The 22,418-nt window shown below is 38.8% G+C and overlaps 1 protein-coding gene across 8 annotated transcripts in view; it reads left to right on the top strand.

Annotated features, from left to right (window-relative positions):
• LOC121863985 (acyl-coenzyme A thioesterase 1-like) overlaps window positions 1-22,418 on the top strand; it is a 68,255-nt gene that overhangs the window by 12,152 nt on the left and 33,685 nt on the right. For 5 of the 8 annotated variants that reach the window (XM_042362855.1, XM_042362854.1, XM_042362851.1 and 2 more), the window contains exons 2-6: window positions 2,676-2,783; window positions 5,103-5,254; window positions 10,465-10,624; window positions 20,896-21,064; window positions 21,132-21,352. In XM_042362855.1, coding sequence (XP_042218789.1) covers window positions 2,685-2,783; window positions 5,103-5,254; window positions 10,465-10,624; window positions 20,896-21,064; window positions 21,132-21,352 — 801 coding nt within the window. In that variant the 5' untranslated portion in view covers window positions 2,676-2,684. The remainder of the gene's footprint in view (window positions 1-2,675; window positions 2,784-5,102; window positions 5,255-10,464; window positions 10,625-20,895; window positions 21,065-21,131; window positions 21,353-22,418) is intronic. The other 3 variants (XM_042362856.1, XM_042362857.1, XM_042362853.1) reach the window with 2 other exon arrangements.

Below are 22,418 nucleotides of genomic sequence, written 5' to 3'. Positions count from 1 at the left end.
TACATCCAGCTAGGCTTGGAGCCTGAGCTTGGTCTGGGTCATAATGCAGATATCATCAGCATAGCATATTACAGCCTCGTTTGGCTGAACTGGAATGTCAGCAATAAGCTTGTGCATCAGTACAGTATATTAAAGAGCATAGGACTTAACACTCCTCCCTGAGGCATGCCAAGCTCAAATGATCTCATTCTGGCACTTTTGACTCCCTTAAACAGAACACTGGCATACCTGTTGGACAGATAACCCTTTATCCATGTCAGGAGGTTACCTTGGATGCCAAAATTAGCTAGTTGCTCAAGTATAATGTCTCTTTTAGTTGCATCAAAGGTTGATTTAAGGTCTATGAAGGCTGTTTGTGTCTTATCTTTTGAGTGAACAAGATATTCTGCAACATGTTTGTGTGCTATGCCCGGGCATGAACCCATACAGATTAGGGGCCAGTTTGTCTTTGACTTGAAACATGAGACGGTTGAGAACAACTCTTTCAAGGACTTTACACATACAGGATGTGAGTGAAATTGGCCTGAAGTTTGGAGAGTTAGCTTTAGGGATTGGTACTATGTTTCCATCAGATGGGTGGGGGTAAGTTGTTCCATACCTTCACACCGTGATATTTTATGGAGGTCTGGGACTGAGAGGAGTGCATGGGGGGTGGTTTAGTAGCTCTGGGTGCCTTAAGTTGTATCTCTGATTCTTCCAGAACTGGAAATAATTATTGTCAAGCAAGTGATTGATAGATTTGTAAACAAAGAGGGCACAGCAGTAGGTGTTAATATCTTCGAATTTTAACATTTTCAATATAGCAAATTTTTCGTTTGTGTGATCTGTTTTTTCAAGTAGGTCATTGTCCATACAACTCTCTTTTGTGCAGTAACCAGAGATTGTGTTTTTGAAGAGCCAGAGGCCCATAGTGTGTGACAGTGTATCAGGTGTTGGTAAACAAGATCATGATAGATTTCTTTCATTGCTGTGAGAGTGAGTGACTGTCGAGTGTGATACATGATACCACACTGTTTATTGACTTTACTGTGAATGGCTTGTATGTGGTTTCTCCAGTTAAGTTTCTCATCAACAATAACTCCGAGGAATTTAGTATTTTGTTCACGTTTGAGGACTGTATTACCAAGGTACAGGGGGTCCAAGTCTGTGGGTAACTATATTTTATGGTAACGTACTGAGGATAACACCTCAGTATTAGTAACAATGTACTTATTTCTAATGTGGTCCTTATTATAATAATAATTGATATTCAGTCAATTTGACCAAGGGCAGCAGACAAGGCCATGAGAGTTTGTTTCCAGTGGAGTCCTTATATTGGCAGCATGTGGCATTCTTAGGTTATGGCAGTCACCCATCTAAGTACAGTCATGTACCAACATTGTTTAACTTTGCTGATTGGACAAGAAGTGGTGTTTCCAACATTGTACTATCACATGCTTCAAAATGGTTGCTGGCAGCAAGTTGAAAGAAAATAGGATACAAACAGGACTAGAAGTTAAAATTTACAAAGAACAATAATAAATTTTTACAAAGAACAATAATAAATTTTTACAAAGAACAATAATAAATTTGTGACTACAGTACAAATGTGACAAACACCTAGCATAAGACAGAATAGTGGGTCTTTTACCCAATTCAGTATATGTATACTGTACCTCAGTCATAGGTAAAAATTACAAAAAGTTGATGAGTACAGGAATTATGCATGACAGTGCAGGCACTGCAGGTATTATTTGCACCCAAAACTTAGCCTAACCTCACTTCACACATTATTTGATCCCAAAATCTAACCTAACTACACTATTTGAATCCAAAATCTAATCCAGTAGGGTTAAAGAATCCTTAGCAATGATAATGAGAATTAAATAACCAAAAGAAATTTTATGTTTTCCATGGTGATTTTAAAGAATATGACCTTTATTTTCATCACTGTTGTATATTTATGAAGATATGACATTGATTTGTGGAAAGTGGGCAAGTCTTTGAAAATGAGGGAAAATGTGGGGTTAAAACAGCAAAAAATTAAACAACCATACCTCAGAGAACCAGTGATGTTAACTCCCCAGGGTGTTGTGTGAGATCATATGGAGGAAGTTTTTAAATTACTAGCTAATGACATATTAACTGGGCTTAACTTTCTCCATGGGCCTCAGTAGACTTCTTAGTTTACAAAAACCCATTTTCTATGTCCATGTTTGAACAATGACAACTGCACGACTTGGCTAAGTTCTGCTGAGCTCAAGTGGTAATGTTGACAAAATGGAAGATTATGTGGCAGTCAAGACTTTCCTTTTTCAGTGTACCCTGAACAAGTGTCTCCTGTGAAGGATGTTCTCATTTGCTTAACTTATTCAGTTGGGTCTCTGAGTACATATTATTTAATCAGTAGACCTGCCACGTAGCTACCCTATCCCAGCTTGGTTAGAAAACAGGGTTTTGTGATCTGTTCTTATTTTGGGTGGTGAACTACTGAATGTTGTTCTACCAAGGACTTTAACAGACCCCTACTAATTTGAGCTAGTACAGTAGTCTTTTACATAAAATAAAAGTTTTTTGATTTAATTTGGGAGTTCTTGTTTTAATTTAAATGGAAAATTAAATAAATTATTAGTTGTTTTTCATTTGACTAAGTTTCTAGTGTGTGATGCATTTAGTAAAATTTCTGTTCATTACAGGGTTAAAAAATGCACAGATCATTTTGTTCTCAGCTGAAAACTTATTTCATCCAGACAAAGTGCTGTAGTCTAGGAGCAGTGTCCAACATGTCTTCAGCTCAACCAAAAGTAAGCACTGATATTGAATGAATGAAAGCCATTCTCTTTTGTCGGATCACCAGTATGGCTTTCATCAGGTGAGATCTACTGGTGATCTGCTCTCCTATTGCACCCATCTTTGGTCATCCTCTCTTAGGGATTATGGGGAAACTTTCGTCGTGGCCCTCGACATCTCCAAAGCATTTGACAGGGTATGGCACAAGTCATTGCTTTCTAAGCTTCCCTCTTATGGTTTCTCTCCCCCACTTTGTTTTCTAATCTCTAGCTTCCCTGAGAACCGATCCATGGCAGTTGTTGTCGAGGGATTGATCTCTCGCTCTTTCTCTACCAGTAGTGGTGTCCCATAGGGTTCTGTTCTTTCACCTACTCTCTTCCTTCTTTTTATCAATGATTTACTTGACACTACAATTAATTCTATCCATTCTTACGCTGATGATTCTACTCTTCACTCTTCTTCACATTTTCCCCTTCCTCCTAACTCTCAACTAGATCTGTTTCTAGAGCTGATATCATTACTTCTATCAATGCGGATCTGTGCATCATCTCTGAATGGGTAGGTAGAAACTTGGTTAAATTCAATAGTAATAAAACTCAGTATTTACCAATTACACTTTCTAAATTAGATGATCTCCCACCAATTACATTTCACAACGTTATCATTCTGCCAAATTCTGAAATAGATATGCTAGGCCTCACCATTTCCTCCAATATGTCATGAAAGTCACACATCCTTAACATAGTAAAGGTGCCTCCCGAAAGTTGGGAATGCTGTACAGATGCCGTAGCTACTTCACTCCTGAGCAGTTGCTCCAAGTATATAAGGCAATGTTCGGTGGATTTGGCATCCTGTGTACTGCCGGCAAGGCCGTGGGCTCGAAGCACACGTTTTGCCCGTGGTGGATGTTGGTCACACTAGAATAAGCCGTTATAGTACATCCTTCTTTCCTCACACAGCCAAACTTTGGAATGCTCTGCTTTCTTCTGTGTTTCCATACCTATACAATGTCTCACTTTAAAAAGCTGGTTTTCCGGCATCTTCGTGGTGTAGATTAACACAGTATAACCTTTTTCTTCTCCATTTTTAATTTCTTTCTGTTCTTATTTTTTCGCCCCCTGGGCCCCGTTGTGGGTCGTTCGACCTGTGCCCAGGTGAGCTAATTCCCGTAAAAAAATAAAATAAATAAATAAAATGATGGAGAGAGAGTTTGTTTTTGCTCTTAGTTTTGTCCACCCTGTATTTCAGCAGGAAAGGGCCTTACTGTTTGTCTCATGAAAACATATACAGTATGCATATACCCTGTACTGTATACTGAAATTTGGGTGTCATATTAAGTGAACCTTTCATTATATTTTGGCAGTTTGAAATCTTGCTTTTGCACCTACTATGTTGCTCTTTTATGTGCTGCTTTTTATGTAGAATTTTTATTGTAATTGCAATAATTGTACTAACTAAGTACATGTACTGTATTGTGGGATCTCTTGTGCCTCTGCCTCTTAATGTGATAATCTTTACCACATGTCACCTAATTTCTCATTGAGTGCTTTCACAGGTTTCTTTCAGGACATATATTATGTTCTGCCTCAATTTCTTAACGTGTAGCATTTGCTTCTTGAGTGTTTTAGGATAGTTTCTCATCAGAGCGTGGGAAATGGTCTTATCTGGAATCACTGTGGTTCAGTGTTTTCCTTGTTTGCATGAGTTAGTCATGATTATCTGATGGCATTTTTAGGGGTAAAACCGGAATGGAATGTCTCTTCCCCTCCTCAATCACCATAAACCCTGGGTGCTAACCCAGAATATGTACAGTACTGTATTAGAGAACGGAGGAAGGGTACAGGTCTGGTGACTGGATAGAGGATACCCTTCCTAACATGAATCCACAGGGTGGGAACAGCTGGCAAGGCAGGGTCACAACTCCTTGAAGTAATCAAAGACTACCTGCCCACCTCAACTATCCACTTACTGTTATATTATTTTTACACAATATAATAAACATTATACAGTATTAGGTATAACATACACCTAGTACCTTTACACCTTCCCTTGGGCAGGAAATGAGATGTCCAAGTTCAGTCCTTTATTTTATGTGTCAAATGTTTTTTAGAGAAGGATTGTGATATTTTCACTAGAGGAGAGTTTTATGTGCCTTCCTTATCTTGTCTTTTGGGGGGAGGGGGGTGTCAATAAAGGGGTTCTTAGCTCATACATATAATTATATGTTGAAGTTGTTTGAATGAATTTTGCTCCAGTGGAGGCATATGTGCTCTACAAACATAAGATTATTTTTTTTTTTTTTTTAGTTACTGAATAATGATTTTCTTAATAAGGGTGTGGAGATGGTGGTGGAGCCAGTTTCATGTCTCCATGATGAACCAGTGAGCATCAGAGTGCATGGACTTAATCCAGGCCAGGATGTTACTCTGCAAGCATCTATGAAGGATTCCAAAGGGATTAACTTCCTTTCTTATGCCCATTATAGGTATGTTACATTATGCAATTTTTTAAACCACATACAGGTATTTATGTGCAATTTTTAAGAACAGTGCGTGATAAATTGTTTGTAGTCTTTTCATCCAAAAAACAAGTATGAATTGTATTCATCATCCAAGAAGCTTCTCTGTTCCACTACTGAATTCCAGTATGAGTCAGGGCAGGTATACATTTGAATAATTTTAATGTAGTTAAAGTGCCTATTTATACCCATTGTTGTTGGCAGCAATTTTTTTTTTTTTTTTAACCAATAGATTTCATCTCTCCGGTGATTCAGAAAATGACACAACAGAGGCGTCCACAATAGCACAATCAATACCACTTTTTTTTACGGGGATTAGCCCGCCAGGGCACAGGTCACTGACCCACATCGGGGCCTGGGGAGCGAAATTGTAATAATTATTCATAGTAAATAAAAATGTTAATAAAAAGTAAAATAAAATAATAATGATAACAATAATAAAAATAACACTTATAATAATAATAAAAAAGAACTAAAAAGAAATACAAAAATGAAAGAAAAAGATCAATAGTAGTGAGAAACGATATATGTATGTTGTGTTGTCAATGGTAAGAGAAACAATTGAGACCCTGCAATTGTGTGTAAATGAGGCAGAAAGTCAGATCAGCAACCTGGGACTTGGTCATAATTTTCGTGATGCCATATGGCAGCAGGGTCTACCATTAGACAACACATTATGCTTCCAATATCTTCCTTATTTAACACTCACTCCATGGCTTATTTAACACTCACTCCATGGCTTATTTAACACTCACTCCATGGCTTATTTAAACTCACTCCATGGCTTATTTAACACTCACTCCATGGCTTATTTAACACTCACTCTATGGCTTATTTAACACTCACTCCATGGCTTATTTAACACTCATTCCATGGCTTATTTAACACTCACTCCATGACTTATTTAATCTATTAACATTTAAGCAGTGGATAAAGGTTCCCTAATCCTCCCCATATACACAAAAACTGGAATTAAAGAAGCATGGAAACATCTGTTGAGGTTGGATGCTGTTTAAAATTGAAGGTCAGCTAACATCACCAGAGGTTATTTGTTACAAAATGGCAGCTGACAACATATGAGGTTTCAACTTTTACCCCCATTTTTTTCCCTACCATCACTTATGGGAAGGGAGTTAGTGAGGGATTTAAGAGTTGATCTAACTTTTCCTCTTCAAAATTCACCTTTCTTAAAAAAAGATACTGGAGATGGTGATAACATTTGTTTAGACATTGGAGGGGTGGGGGTGTTGGTGGTACATTACATTGATAATGTGCTGATCTCTGACCTTCCAAATTATGTCATACTTTTATCCTCTTCGCCACTTAACTCCTCGTTAGCTACTTGGGCAATCGGTCACGTCTCTGTTATGCACTGTTGGCAAGTACTAGGCATGCACTGGCTCCTGGATGTATCTGAACCTGCTCCAGTGCTGGTCAAGTCTGGTCTTGAAACAGCTCACACTCGGTGCCGTTACAACTTTCTCTGGCAGGTTGTTCCATGAGTTCACAACTCTCGCTCTGAAAAAGTTCACCCTAGCAGATTTCTGGACTTGCGGCATCTTCAACCTTGAGCTGTGTCCCCTTGTGGGGCTAGCATCCGCCAACTCTAGGTCAGAACACTTGACTGAGTAGTGCCCTTTTAGATGTTTATACACCTCAATTAGGTACCCCCTTGCCCATCTGTAGTATAAGCTAGGCAATTGCTGGCACTCTAATCTCTCTGGGTAGCTGAGGTGCCGAAGTGCTGGCACCAGTCTGGTGGCCCTCTTTTGGACATTTTCAATCAGCTGACAGTCCCTAGCATATCTCGGGGATGAGACGAGGTGACAGTACTCCAGATGGGGAATCACCTCGCTCTCGAAAATCATTACGAGGGACAGACCATATAGATATCTGATTATCTGAACGACCTTATGAGACCTAATAATTTAGTTGCTTGGTTGGCCTTCTTCTCACAATGGCCCACGAACTTCAGTTCATTGTTAACATATACACCTAGGTCCTTTTAGCATTCAGTCTTAACCCCTATGCCCCTGGCTAGGGTGCCGCTGGCCGTACCCCCCACTCACGGTAAATCAAGAAAAATCAACTTTTCCAAAAATAATTTTTAACGTTTTTAAATGATAAAACAAATAAAAAGAAGTAATAAAAACTATATATTGACCCTCATATCATCCAAATATTTAAAGATCCAACAGTTTTTTAACATCTTTTTAAAAACTTTTTAATGGTACCTTGATCCATCAATTAGCACACTGGCCTAACGTTACCTGGCAAAAACACTGCCCAGATGATACAAGACCATTTTCTATCATGTGAACAGAAGCATTATCCATGACTATAATTCTCTCTCTATCTCTCTCTCTCTCTCATTTATTTATTTATTTATTTATTTTAGACTTTCCAAATTCTTTTGCAAAATCAAAGGTAGATCCTGGCAAACTTTTCCGATAATGCAGATTGATTATTATCCTAAAACTTGTTATCCAAACTAGCATGCTAGTTATGAAGATTTTTTTTTTTTAATATATAGAACCGTGAATATTATTTCCATAGTACAGGATGTAGATTAGTGTTTTCCTATTGCAAATTCATAGATGGTTTATCACAGATTTAGGAAAAATTTGAAACTGGCATGGAAAAGTCCTGGAATTTTCATACTAGATTTTTCCATTGCATGTTAAAAGTTAGTTATCTTTGTGTCACTCAAGTGCATGAGGAAGAATTTATATAAAACCTTCACCTTGTCAGGTAAGTGGTATTCATAAGTGACTGTCCTTATCCAATGGAATTTCCAAAATAATGGCCCTACGAAATTACATGTTAGTGTGTTACCAGTATTGTATTTTATTTTATTTTATTTTTTTACTAAAACATGAACATTAATTTCCATAACAATCCTGCTGTTTGTAGGGTCTAGTACAGTAAACTGCCCCTCAGTACAGCTGGGTGTGATCTTACAATTGCCCATCCCTTCCTCTACGTACTGTTGCCCTAAAAAGGAAAAATAATTAAAATGTACTTTCTAGAGGCAAAATGTTTAAGACGGTTCTTTTTACATAGTCAGTGTACACATTGTGCCAACTCTGTGAAGAATTCTTGATTTCAGCATCAATCTGCTATTTCTTATTTGGTTACCAGATGACTCAAACCTAAGGGTTATAATATATAAAGATACATAATTTAGTAATACTGGGGGTCACCGGGTAACGAACGGGTTCCGTTCCTGAGGACGCTCTTAAGTCTGATTTGTACACTCGCACCAAAAAGTATCGGTGCAGGGTGAGATCGAAGACTTCCGAAACGATACGTATACACTGTGATATGTCGGGAAGGTTGGTAAGTGTATCCTCATAACCCCCCCCCTCCACTAGGTGTTGCCATATGGCTAACAATCAGTGTGTTTGTTTCCTCTTTTCGGATTGTTGCTTTGTGTCGACTGAATGATGAGCGAGGGCTCGGTCTCGGTGAACGTGGGTATAAAACGGAGGCAATATGAAGCAGTACTACTGGCTGCAGTAGAGATCTACACATGCCAGACAACATGGAAACCTCAAAGGGAACACGAGGAGCTATTATTGCCCTTCATAACGAAGGGTTCGGCGTCACAGATATTAGCCGGAGGGTTGGTGTCCACAGGAACACCGCTGCACGATGGATTCGGCGATACCACGAAACTGGTACTACAGACGACGGGGGGGTTGAACAATTGGCAAATAAGCCTTTACCTACCGGAAATTATTATCAAAGGGCCCGTAAAGTATTACATTTTGATAACACAATGTTCAGTATACAATGACATTATGAAACGGATCAATATGTGGGTGCTTCTATACAGTGGTCCCTCGGTTAACGAACACAATCCGTTCCAGCAGGTTGTTCGTTAACCGAAACCATTGTTTCAATGGGTTTTTGGGTAATTGGTTCCAGCTCACCGAAAATTGCCTAAATTCAACAAAAATGGTAGAAAAGTTCACTTACTTTGAGGTGTGTATGTAGAAGGCTCCTGGATAATGATGATGATGATGATGGGAATTAGAATGGGGGTGGAGGAGGAGGAAGAAGAGAAGGCATTGGGGTGGAAGAGAAGTTCACCCCATGGCACCATTTCACCCATAAAATTTTAGTTCTCTTGGTGTATTTCAAGATTATTTTCTTTAAATCAACACTGCACTGCATTATATATTGTCAATATGTAAAATATATTTCAAAATGACCAATAATTTGCTTGGAAACACCGAAAAAAAGCGTTTAGTTGAAGAGAGTCTCAAGCAAGATGTTACCTCCAGTGAAAACAGAGAGAGACTAACGCCTGTTTGCTGTGTTACGAGGCTGGATGTCGCGCATTAAACTAGTCACTTTACCTTCAATTATGTTCAATAATTGTTAAAATGACTAACAAATTGAATATTAAACTTTTAAAATTATTGAATAGTATAAACTTCTTGATATTTACTAAAATAGTAAGGAATTTAAGCCCTAGAACCGATTAATGTATTGGCGGACTAATACTAAAGCTGGTTGACCGGCCAGTGCAAGCAAAAACATGTTGAGGTCGGTTCGTAAGAAATTCGTTAACTGAATTTTTTTTCGTTAACCGAATTTAAGAATCTTATGGGAGGCAGTTCGTTAACCGAGGGACCACTGTATTGATATTTGTGAGATTCGAAACTTGTGGAATGAGACAGACGAAATATATCTCCAAACATTAACGGTCGCAGCTCAGCAGGATTACAGGGTTGCCAACATACGGCTGGAAGAACTCGCCTTTCCCAAGACCTGTCGTCACTGGTCTCAAATTGTTCAAACTACAGTATGCACCGATACTTTTTGTTGCGAGTGTACATAAGTTGGAACACATTTTATGTGCATATCGTACTTACAGAACAATGTTTAAAATCCCACTGTATCAGAGCCTAAGTCCTTATATACATCTAATATCTCTTAATGTAAGACAAAAGAAGAAATAGAATAACAAAACACAGTAAACGAAAGTCAAAATTAAGTCATCGGGCAAATAAAATACCTGTAATATTAATTTTAAGATTAAACCCGTTCGTATCGGCGGGCTCTCCTAAGGCAGATGTTCGTAATTCGGGAACCCCCTGTATTTTGGAGAAATAGGGTTTATAGAATCGTAATATAGGTGACAATTATATTAATATTAATTCCAACAGAGCAGACAGCAGTGGACAAGTTGACGTGAGTAAATTGGAGTCTTTGGGTGGTCACTACAAGGGAATTTTTCCAATGGGGCTCATTGGCAGCCTTGTACCAGCACCTAATGAATACAAATATACTCGCTTCTTCAAGAGGGATGTGGAAAACCCCAACATTGTAAGTGTGAAAATTTTCCTCTAAGTAAAAGATGATTATTATAGTACAGGTTGTACCTCTCTAGTCCGGCAACCTCGGGACCTGACCGGTGCCGGACCATGGAAATTCACCCTTTTCCTGGATAGATAGTGACTTATGCTTATGCCTGGAAGCACTAGCACCACTTTCTCTGCGTCATGGTCTCTTTGAAGACATATTGAAGGGTTAAATGTCGTATAGTAGCTTCTCAAATTTCGCGAGTTTTTAATTCTTAACGTATTTTATTGGAACACACAAAAAAATAAATAAATAAAAATTTTAACGGCGGAAACTTGAATTTCGACGGGTTTGAACAGCCCGCCAACGTGCAGACGACGTGCATAATCGTGTAAACAGCGTCATTTCTCTTACAAAAGATTCATTATTGTTAATTACTGAATGTCTTTTTTATTGAATTAATGTTTGTGTGTGCAAAATGAGCAATAAAATTCATTAATAATACGTAGAATATTAAAACACACGAAGAAATGACACAACATTGTTTTCGTTGATTACAAAACCAGTGACTGACTGGTTCTACATATAAAACTGAAGAAAATAAGACCTTGGTTGTAGCTGTAGTAAAATTAATATGGTTGTTTTAAATAATGTTATTTAATGTTAATAAATGGAACAATAGAAGTAGCTAACGATAATGGTAAAGAAAAAGAGAGATCGCATATGTAAGTGCGCATGCGCACACGTGAAAACATATCGTCATTACTTTACATAAGAATATGAAAGCAACACTTATTTACTGTTCATATATATTTTAATTAATGTTTCTGAATTTGTTTTTATTGAATTAATGTACGTGTGTGCAAAATTAACAATACAATTTATTAATAATACGTGGAATATTAGAGGAGACGAGACGGCTGCCGGCATTGTTTATGTTAAAGCTTACGAAACCAGTGACTGATTGGTTCTACATATAAAACTGAAGAAAATAAGACCCTGAGTTTAGCTGTAGTAAAATTAATGTAAAAAATGAATATGGTTGCTTGAAGTACCTGTAATGTTATTTAATGTTAATAAATGGAACAATATAAGTAGCTAACCATTAATGGTAAAAAAAAAAGTGAGACTGCTCGTGTGTAAGTGCGCACATATGAAAATTTATCGTCATTACTTTACATAAGAATATGAAAGCAACACTTATTTACTGCTCATATATTTATTGAAGGGTTAAATGTTGTACTCTGTATAGACAAGCAGAGAGAGAGAGAGAGAGTGCAGCCGAACTGCCGGATGTAAACAAACCTTAATTTCCCGCGGCTATTTTTTTTTTTTAAGGGGATTAGCCCACCCGGGCATAGGTCACTGACCCACATTGGGGCCTGAGGGGCAAAAATTTAATACTCCTGTAATAATAATAATAATTCAGAGAAATAAAAAAAAAAAAAAAAAAAAAAAGCTGCCTATCTACCTATTGGACAAACTAAAATCGTTCCGGACCACGGGAGTTTCTGGACCAAAGAATGCCGGACTAGAGAGGTACAACCTGTACTGGCATACCCTGATATACAAAAGGATTACGTTTGTAATAAAGCTTTCATAGATAAATATTATGTAGATCGATGCACATTTTCACATAAACTCCCGTTACACCGGGTGTTTCGGAAATGCATTTTATTATTCTGGCGGAGTATTCCTGAGACATGCATAAGATAAATTAATTCATGACCATACTATCAATACCTCATAGTTTGGAGTTGTAACACATGACAGTTGGGGTTGAAATGTGATAAAATCTACCAAGTATAAATGAAATATCCAGTGTTGTGAGTACAATTTATTACAATCCATACGATATGATATTAATTTTACAGTAAATGTTCAAAGTTCCGGTCCAGATGACTATCATATGTGTTCGAAGACTCCAGGGGTGTTGCAAATACTTTTGGCACTGTCTTGCACTCGACGCCACAATTTCTCACGAGTTAATACCTCTGTAGCATACTTACACTTTGCTTTTAATGTGACCCCACAAGTAGAAGTCAAGGGAATTTAAGTCAGGTGATCGAGGTGGCCATGGAACAGGGCTGCCACACTGTATTCACCTGTCAGGATAACTGACGTATAGGAATTCCGTTGTTATTTTAACAAAATGAGCTGGGGCACCATCATGCATGTACCACAGTTGTTGATGTATCCTGATGAACACATCCTACAGCATCACTGGCAAAGTGTCCTCAAGAAAATGAGTGTATGTTTTACCTGTCAGTCACTAGGGTAGCAGATATGGGCCAGTAAGGTAGTCACCAATAATTCTGGCCCAAACATCGATTGCAAATTGTACCTGATGAGATGTATGTGTCATTGCATGTGGATTGTCAACAGGTCAAGTATGCATATTGTGCACATTGACTATGCCATTCCTTGCGAACGTTGCTTCATCTGTTAAAAGCACCAGAGATGGAAGTAAATGGTTTAGAGCATGCTGCCTTACCAACCATTGACAGAACTGCAGCCGCCGAGGATACGTAGTTATTTTGAATTTGAAGGTGGAAGGGATGAAGCTGATGTTTGTGTAGGGTCTTCTAAACGGTAGACACCGACACCTGCACATCAACGGCGATTTATCTATTACAGTGAACCCTCACTTTACGCGGTTAATTCAACCCACAGGGTACTGTGGAAAGTAAGAAACACGTAAAGTGAACAACATAACATATGGGATTAAATGAAATAGAGACCGGCTGACCCCCAAACTCCACTTTTTCCGACACAATACCTATGTTCTCGTAAAAATAACATCTTAATTTTATGATGGTACATGCACACAATTAATACTTAAGAGAAATAGAGAAATACAGTCGCCAAGTTAATGTCCATTCAAATAATGGACTCAACTCCCTCCCCCTCTTCTCACACTACACTCGCTGGCTCTTCCCTCTCTGAGAAATTTTGGGGGAAAACCACTAGATTTTAAGGTATAGTAATAAATAATACCTCAAACTAAAGTTAGGATAATATAATTGACATTGCTGGATTCCTTGTAAGACCAGGAATATTTTGAATATAAATGTCATATATTTTGCACAAAAGATAACATATTTACTCAGAGTAAACAAAATACTTACATTAGATCTAAAATTTGTATGTCTAATGCAAAATCTATGATGTTTATATTCAAAATGATCATCAAATTGTAAGAATTCCAGCAATGTAAATTATATTCTGGCCGGGTAATTTGTATGAATTTTATGAGCTAAAACAAATATCTTCAGTTAATAAAAAAAAAAATATTCTTAAGACACTATCTGTCAATCAAAGTACCCCACCTTGCCTCCCCCCCTCTTCCAACCGCGCCAGATGGTCGGTCGGTCCCTCCCTCCCCACCAACCCTCCCTACCAGATAAATGTGTGGGAGAAACCAGAATATTTACCTTTTTAGTAATAAATAATACCTCAGACTAAAGTTAGGATAATATAATTGACATTGCTGGATTCCTTGTAAGACCAGGAATATTTTGAATATAAATGTCATATATTTTGCACAAAAGATAACATTTACTCAGAGTAAACAAAATACTTACATTAGATCTAAAATTTGTATGTCTAATGCAAAATCTATGATGTTTATATTCAAAATGATCATCAAATTGTAAGAATTCCAGCAATGTAAATTATATTCTGGCCCGGTAATTTGTATGAATTTTATGAGCTAAAACAAATATCTTCAATAAATAAACAAAATATACTTCCGAAATACTATCTGTCAATCAAAATACCCCACCTCCTCCCCTCTTCCCACCTGCTCCCTGGGTCCCTCCCTCCCTCTCTACCCCTCACCTCCACCTTCCCTCCCTACCAGAGAAATGATTGGGTTATAACAGTATATTTACATATTTAGTAATAAATAATACCTCAGACTAAAGTTAGGATAATATAATTGACATTGCTGGATTCCTTGCAAGACCAGGAATATTTTGAATATACACTTCATATATTTTGCACAAAAGATAACATATTTGCTCTGAGTAAAGAAAATACTTGCATTAGATCTAAAATTTGTATGTCTAATGCAAAATCTATGATGCTTATATTCAAAATGATCATCAAATTGTAAGAATTCCAGCAATGTAAATTATATTCTGGCCGGATAATTTGTATGAATTTTATGAGCTAAATAAAAAAATTATACTTCACCCTCGTAAAGGGATACATGCACCGCGGAATGTGAGCATCCTGGGTTCTGGCAGGGCACCGCGTAAACGTGGGAACGCGGAATGTGGGACCGCGTAAAGCGAGGGTTGACTGTACCTGTCCCAGGATTATCCGCTCCTCTGCTTCGAGTATGTGCCTGAATTGTGGTCTCCCTCTGTCAATTGCAACTACACGAAATTAAAAGGTACCATTTTCTCGTAACCGACGATCAGGAACGAGAAACGTTGGACTTGAAGGCATCCTACAGTCTGGATATTGTTTCCTTTACAGCAATACATAAGAGCATTGAAAGTCAAATTAAAGCATTGAAATTATATTTCCACAACTTTTAAGGTTTCTTATGTAAACAAACACTGTGACAGCCTGTGCTCAGTTGAGAATTATGAATATTTGACTGAAATTTAAGAAACGGGTAATATCTGTATCTCATTAAGCGTTAATTCACTTAAATTCAGTTTAGCAATAGAAAATTTTTGATACCCTTTCTTACTTAACATAAAGTAAAAATTCAGTTTAGCAATAGCTTGACTCACTGGTCTGTGAGATGGCATGTTGCCTCTGTTACATTAATGAAATAAAAAATTGTGGGATAAGCATTGCAATACAGGTGTACCTCGATAACCGATGCATATAGGGACCTGGAAAAGTCGTTGGTTAGTGAATCAATGGTTATCGAAGCAATTAATTCCATAAGAATACCCCCTGTATAACAAATTCCGGGGTTTAGGGACCGGCCACCCTCCAAAAACTCCCATCTACCCTTCATATATCTCTACTGCACACTGTCAAGCAAGAAAATAAAGCAGACATATAAAGCAAGCATAATAAGCCTTAAATAAGCAATGTAAAGCATAAATTGAGACTTAGTTACCTATGTTGAAGATGATAGAGACAGTCTAGGGTGGCAAGTTCAAGTATCTATCGCCTGTATTATTAAATAACATCTTCCCTTGAAGAGGGTGGTCGTCTTTCAACCTGAGTTTTAAACTAAATGAGTCCTGAGGGACACCGCAGTACAGTACTTAATGGGGCGGTGTGGCGATAAAATTAACTAATTCCAATAAAATTAATTTATAATATTGGAATTAGTTAATTTTACCGCCACACCACCCCGTTAAGTACAGTAGGTTCTCAAATTTCGCGAGTTTTTAATTCGACATTTTTTATTTGGACAAAAAAACACTACACAATTTCAAATTTCGACGGCGGAAACTCAGATTGTGATTGGTTTGAGACAAGACGGCATTGTTTTCGTTAATGTTTACAAAACCAGAGAATGACTGGTTCTACATATAAAACTGAAGAAAATAAGACCCTGGTTGTAGCTGTAGTAAAATTAATGTAAAAAAATTAATATGACTGTTTTAAGTAATGTTATTTAATGTTAATAAATGGAACAATAGAAGTAGCTAACCATTAATGGTAAAGAAAAAAGTGAGACTGCGCGTATGTAAGTGCGCAAATGTGAAAACATATCGTCATTACTCTACATAAGAATATGAAAGCAGCACTTATTTACTGTTCATATATGTTTTAATTAATGTGTCTGAATTTTAAAAAAAATTCTACTCACCAGTGGTGGTAAAGTTGAAAACATAAGGACAGCCAATGTAGTTGTGTGTGTTTTTACTCGGATGACGAAGTTGCCAAGTCATAATGTTCAACTCTAGCTGAAGCTGTAGAACATAAGAACTTTTGCTGTGTTGTTTTTAGTTTGTATTTAACTTTATCTGTGTTATTTTTGTTGATTTATTAGGATGTTGCTTTATTACAGGTAATAATTTGCCAAAAAAGTAGGGTAAATAATACAAAATTTAGCCAAACATCGAAAGTACCAGATTCAAATTATTTTCTCCATAGGAAGTTGTATTTAAATTTGGAAGATTTGAATTTCGCGAGGTTTTTACAGTCTAAAATGGTGTCCAAATATGAGAGCCTACTGTACAGTACTGCGGTGTCCCTCAGGACTCATTTAGTTTAAAACTCGGGTTGAAACGCGACGACCCTCTTCAAGGGAAGATGTTTAATAATACGTACGGGTGTATCACTCTTTGCTGGTCCATCACCACTCTTATTATGTCTTATCACATCACATCAAGCTGGCCTGCACAAGAGGAACTATCACTGGGACGTTTAGGCATGACTGAGTAGCACACTAAGTCGGAAATAATGAAAAAACACGAAGAGACAAATAGTAAATGTAAACAAGAGCAAAGATGGCAGGAATGAGTTTGGGCAGTGCACATTGCCCTCTGGTGACAATAATTCACCATGCTACCGCTCGCCAAATTTAAAACAACTCTGCTGAAAGTCTGAGCTCCATTGTATAAACGAAACTTGTGGGGTATTTCCCCTAAATTTAATCAGTGGTCAACTGGAAGCCGGTTTTTGGAGTACACCTATACCCTTGTATAGCCCAAAAATAATGAAAATATATTATAAAACTATAAAATAAGAAAACTGAAGAGCATATGTGTGTATGTTTGGGAAGTGAATGTATGCATGGACTTGTGGAGGCAATGGGTTGTAACTGTATCACCAACCCACGCTCCCTTTCCCAGTGTGACATCACAGCACACACACACACACACACACACATACATACATACATACATACATGCATATACGTCTCGGAGTCAGCTGGGTGACTGCTTGGCTGAATGGTGTCGTGTCTCCTAGATTATGGTTTTAGTGTGGAAGGAGCTATTTTTTCGTACATAAAATATGTGTTATTATATTTTATGATATACTGTATATGTACTGTATCAAATTTATTTTTTATCTTAGTAAGTTTTGCTCATATTTGACGTATGTAATTTGAAATTTGTTCAAATTAGGTTTGCTTTTTGCTCACTGAGTCGTTTAACTCTGAACCACATTGTTTATATAGAAGTTTGGTGTTAAATCAATCATTTAACTTCAAAACCATTTGTAGCAAACTTATTATTATTATTAGGGAGTACAGTAATGTACTCATTTATTTGAGTAGGATGATAAATTTTCCACAACTAAAGTACCAACTGTTTGTTCGTTGTGGTATGTGCAATACCTACGACACAATTATTTTTTAAATTAGTTTATCAATGTTTTTTATTATACAGTCAACCCTCGCTTTACGCGGTCCCACTTTACGCGTTTCCACGTTTACGCGGTACCCTGCCGAAACCGGAATGCTCACTTGCCGCGGTGCGTGTACCCCTTTACGCGGAGAGCGGCTGGCGAGCCGCGCCATTTTTGGATCCAAACCTCCCGCCCTCTCCCGCCATCCGCCATGTTGTGTAAGCGGCGCGAGTAGGTTGCGCAGTGTGTGTCTTTGTTGCGTTATCACTGACGTCATATGACGTATCGGACTGTAATTGGGCCATGCATCCTTACCTCCCTCCGCTGCTAGCTATGATTGGTTTAAAGTAATATGACGTGTCCACCCGCGGGAGGGAGGGAGGAAAGACGACGCTTGACCTAGCCGCGGCAGTTTCATCCCTCCAGGCCACACCGTGTATACGTGAATCCATTGTTCTGTAAAATGGCTTCCGCCGGACCACCGCCCCCAGAGAGAAACCTTTCCTTACCTGGACCCAGCCGCCCTAAGCCAAAGAAGACACGACGTTCCATAAGCTACGAAATTAAGTATAAGATCATACAAGAGTTGGAGAAAGGAACAAGACAGGTTGATCTCGCGCGCCAGCATGGTGTTAACGAGTCTACGATCAGGACAATTAAGAAGGATGCAGCCAAGATAAAGGAGCACATGAACATCACAAAGTCTACAGGTGCTTCTATGATCAAGCATTGCCACAACCAGGTGCTTCTCAAGACAGAAAAATTACTTGTGAGCTACTTGGTGCATCAGGCGCGACGGAACTTGGCGGTGGACGCGCGCTCAGTTAAGGAGTACGCACGTGAACTGTATGCTGCAGTGTCATGAAAGATGGGAATTACAGAGCCCAAACCCTTTAATGCTTCCTCTGGGTGGTTACAGAGGTTCAAGAAGAGAAACAAGATCACCAATATCAACATTGGTGGTGAAGAAGCTAGTGCTGACCGTGTTGCGGCTAGGGAATTTCCTCTGTTTTTACGTGAGATTATGGAGGAAGGACAGTACACCGACGACCAGGTGTTTAACATGGACGAATCTGGTCTTTTTTGGAAAAAACTACCTTCCAAGACCTTCGTTGTGAAGAATGCCAGCAAGTGTCGGGGCCGGAAGTTGCAGAAGGAGCGCATCACCGTCCTGTTTACCACCAATGCCTCCGGTACCTGTAAGCTCAAGTTATCGGTGATCCACACAGCACGCAAGCCGCACGCCTACAAGAGCATGGACATGACCAAGCTAAATGTCCACTGGCTGACCGCACGTAAGGTGTGGATGTTCTCTACACTGTCCCTCTCCTGGTTTGATGACTGTTTCGTTCCCGATGTGAAGAAATTCTGTGAGCAACAGAATGTGCCATTCAAGATTTTGTTGCTGCTGGACAACGCACCAGGACACTCACCCCTACTGTTAGATCGTCACCCCAACATAAAAGTGGTCTTCCTTTCTCCCAACACTACGTCTATATTACAGCCCATGGACCAAGAGTTAATCTGTAATGTAAAAACTGCATTCTCTACTAAAAAATTCAAGCTCCTGAACGACTACACCAACACCAAGGAAGAGTTGCGTAACCTGAGTGACACCACCACCGATAGCAAGAGCGAAGACAACGAGGATCAACAGTTGGCAGAGCAAGAAGTACTTTTAAAACAATTCTGGAGAATATTCAACATCAAGAAAGCTGTGGACTTCTTGGTGGAGGCATGGGATCAGCTGTCTGTAGCAACTGTTCGTCACGCATGGAGACATGTGTTGCAAGGCATTCCGGGCGTTAGGCAGAGTCAATCTGTGACTGGTGAGGTTCAGACTGTTGCAGTAGCAGTGGACCTTGCCAGAGAAGCTGCGCAGAGTGTTACAGCTGCAGGCTTCTCCGAGACCACCAACGACGACATCCTGGAGGTGATAAGGGATCCTGATATGACTGTCGACGACATGGTAGATGATGATGACGTCAGTGAAGAGGCAGGTGGTGCGTCATCCCAAGAAGAACACCGCTTATCCCATAGTAATGATAGGGGTGCCATCGAGTGTATCGAGAAAGCCAAGCTCCTCCTTTCCGACGACCCTGACGCAAACAGGTATGAAATCTTCACTACCCAGCTGTTGCAGACTATGGAGCCCTACATCAAGGTTTATCACGACAACATAAACACCAGCCGTCAGCAAAGCATAACAGAGTTCTTCGCCCGCAACCCACCACAGCCAGCCCAAGCCAGTGATAGTGACAGAGGTAGAGACAGTGATGATGACTTTGAGGGATTTGTCAGGGAGGCACTAGTAAGTGTGGATTACACCGATGAAGACTCACCTGAGGGCCAGTAGCCTGCCCTCTGCCTCGGAACCAGCCTCCATTCCCCTACGCCGACCCATCTCTTCTACTAACATAAGTGTTAACCCCAACCTTGTTTTTTTCTAACCTAACCTTCAGTTTATTCTTCTCTTATTGACTGTTCCCTTCTATATTATGTGTGGGTGAATACCATCATAAAGTTAAGAGGTTATTTTTAGTAAAACGTAGGTATTGTGTCGGGAAAAAGTGGAGTTTCGGGGTCGGCCCGGTCTCTATTTCAATTAATCCCATATGTTATGTTGTTCACTTTACACGTTTCTCACTTTACGCGGGCCGCCGTGGGTTGAATTAACCGCGTAAAGTGAGGGTTCACTGTACAACATTTAGGTATGATATTTATGTTAATATTAGCAGCTTTACCTGGTGAGAGATTTAACTCTCAACTCAGTATTGAGAGGAACATCATTTACAAGCCCCAACCTAACCTGGCCCATTGCTTTACTATGATTTTATTATAACTGTAAAGGCAGTCCATCTTCATTATTGTTTCTATTACTGTACTGTACTGTAATGTTTAGAAGGGAACCATATGTTCAGGTAGTATCCATGCCCCTCAGTCGTCAAAGAGGCAATGATTCTATGTGGCTGAATAATCAGGAAGGATATTTTCTAAAGTTATTAAATTTATGGTTGTAGGTGAAGATGACAGTGCACAAGGGTCACCTGAGTGATGAGGCACTGTGTTCCCCTGTTGTAGGTGAACCCTTGGCCACCTTGACACACCTGCGGCATTACATGTCACCGGGGGTCCAGCGCATTCCTGTTAGATTCGGAAAGGTTCGAGGTTGCCTATTCCTGCCTCCAGGTATGTTATATAATTTTTTAAGCTCTTACTGTATATGCTGTAGTATATAGTTCTAGGATTAATCAAGATTTGTACATAATTGCAGGAAATGGTCCTTTCCCTGGAGTGATAGACATGTTTGGGTCAGCAGGCGGCTTACTGGAATATCGATCAGCACAACTTGCTTCAAGAGGCTTTGCATCCCTTGCACTTGCTTTCTTTGCATATGATGACTTGCCCAAACATCTTGAGGAATTTAATATTGCCTACTTTGAGGAAGCTGTAGAATTCTTGTTAAAACAAGAGAAGGTAAGTAACATATCTCCCTCGGTTGCTCAGATTTATGTTAAGGTTGCTCCATAAATAGCACACACCATTTCAATATTTTTAGTTGGGCATGGAACAGTATTAGTAAAGTAATTAGTTGTGTGTTGATAATTAGACAAACTTTTCAGAGGTGGATGTACTGTTAAATCAGAATAATAGTGCAAGAAAATGGATGTTAACTGATATGAATGTTAAGGAATCACTCTGTGTTCTATAAATCAGTTGGGGAAATATGTGTAGTGCATTTACAGTATATAGTACTTATTTTACCCCCCTTTTCCCCCATTTTTATTTTTCCCTATGCAGTATGTGAAGTTTCTGTGAACCTTGATCCACCCTTCACAAAAGTGGGAGAAGTACTGTATAGAGATAATGAGTAAACATAATTTTTTGTAAATAAGGATGTGAAATCTAAAATTCACAAAAACGTCAATGCTGAGCTGAAAAAAATCAAATCATCTGGTATTAACCAAATAAAATATTGAAAGTGGCATCCCTGTAGTGAAATTGCCTTTACCCATGGAAAATAAGATCCAGTTGTTTTGTTTAAGAAAGCATGTTCAGACTGACCTGACCTGATACCATGTCAGGTCACCTATTGTCGGGGTAGTGGATTAGTGGGGCTCATGACCTCAAGATGTCTTGAATAAAGGCGAAAGCTAAGGTGCTCTAGTGTTTTCCCACTTACTGAATGTACAGTATAGTATATGTAACCGTAATAACTTTTTACATTCTTAACACTATATTCTTGGCTGATTTTGTCCTGGTACAGTAATGGACAGTACTGCACAACACAATTTTTTTTTGCAAAAACAGCAACTAGCTAAGGGACAACCTTCTACATTGGCAGCAGAATATGAACTAAGCGATCCAAGGAGCTAGGCCACCCAAGCATCTGGCACGTGGGGATGCGTGAGACCATGAGGTAATTTCTAACTTTAAGAAGCTGTACACAAAGGCACTGTTTAGAAAATGTTTTGCGTCCACTTCTTCCAGTAATGTTAGTTTGAAGGAATTTTGGAAGAGTCACTTCAATATAGCAGAAGCT

The sequence above is a fragment of the Homarus americanus genome, unplaced genomic scaffold, assembly GCF_018991925.1.
Source record: "Homarus americanus isolate GMGI-L3 unplaced genomic scaffold, GMGI_Hamer_2.0 scaffold11187, whole genome shotgun sequence".
NCBI classification, from domain to species: Eukaryota; Metazoa; Arthropoda; class Malacostraca; order Decapoda; family Nephropidae; genus Homarus; species Homarus americanus.
The sequence above is the reverse complement of the archived record's forward strand: the minus strand, read 5'-3'. Positions and strand labels throughout refer to the sequence as shown.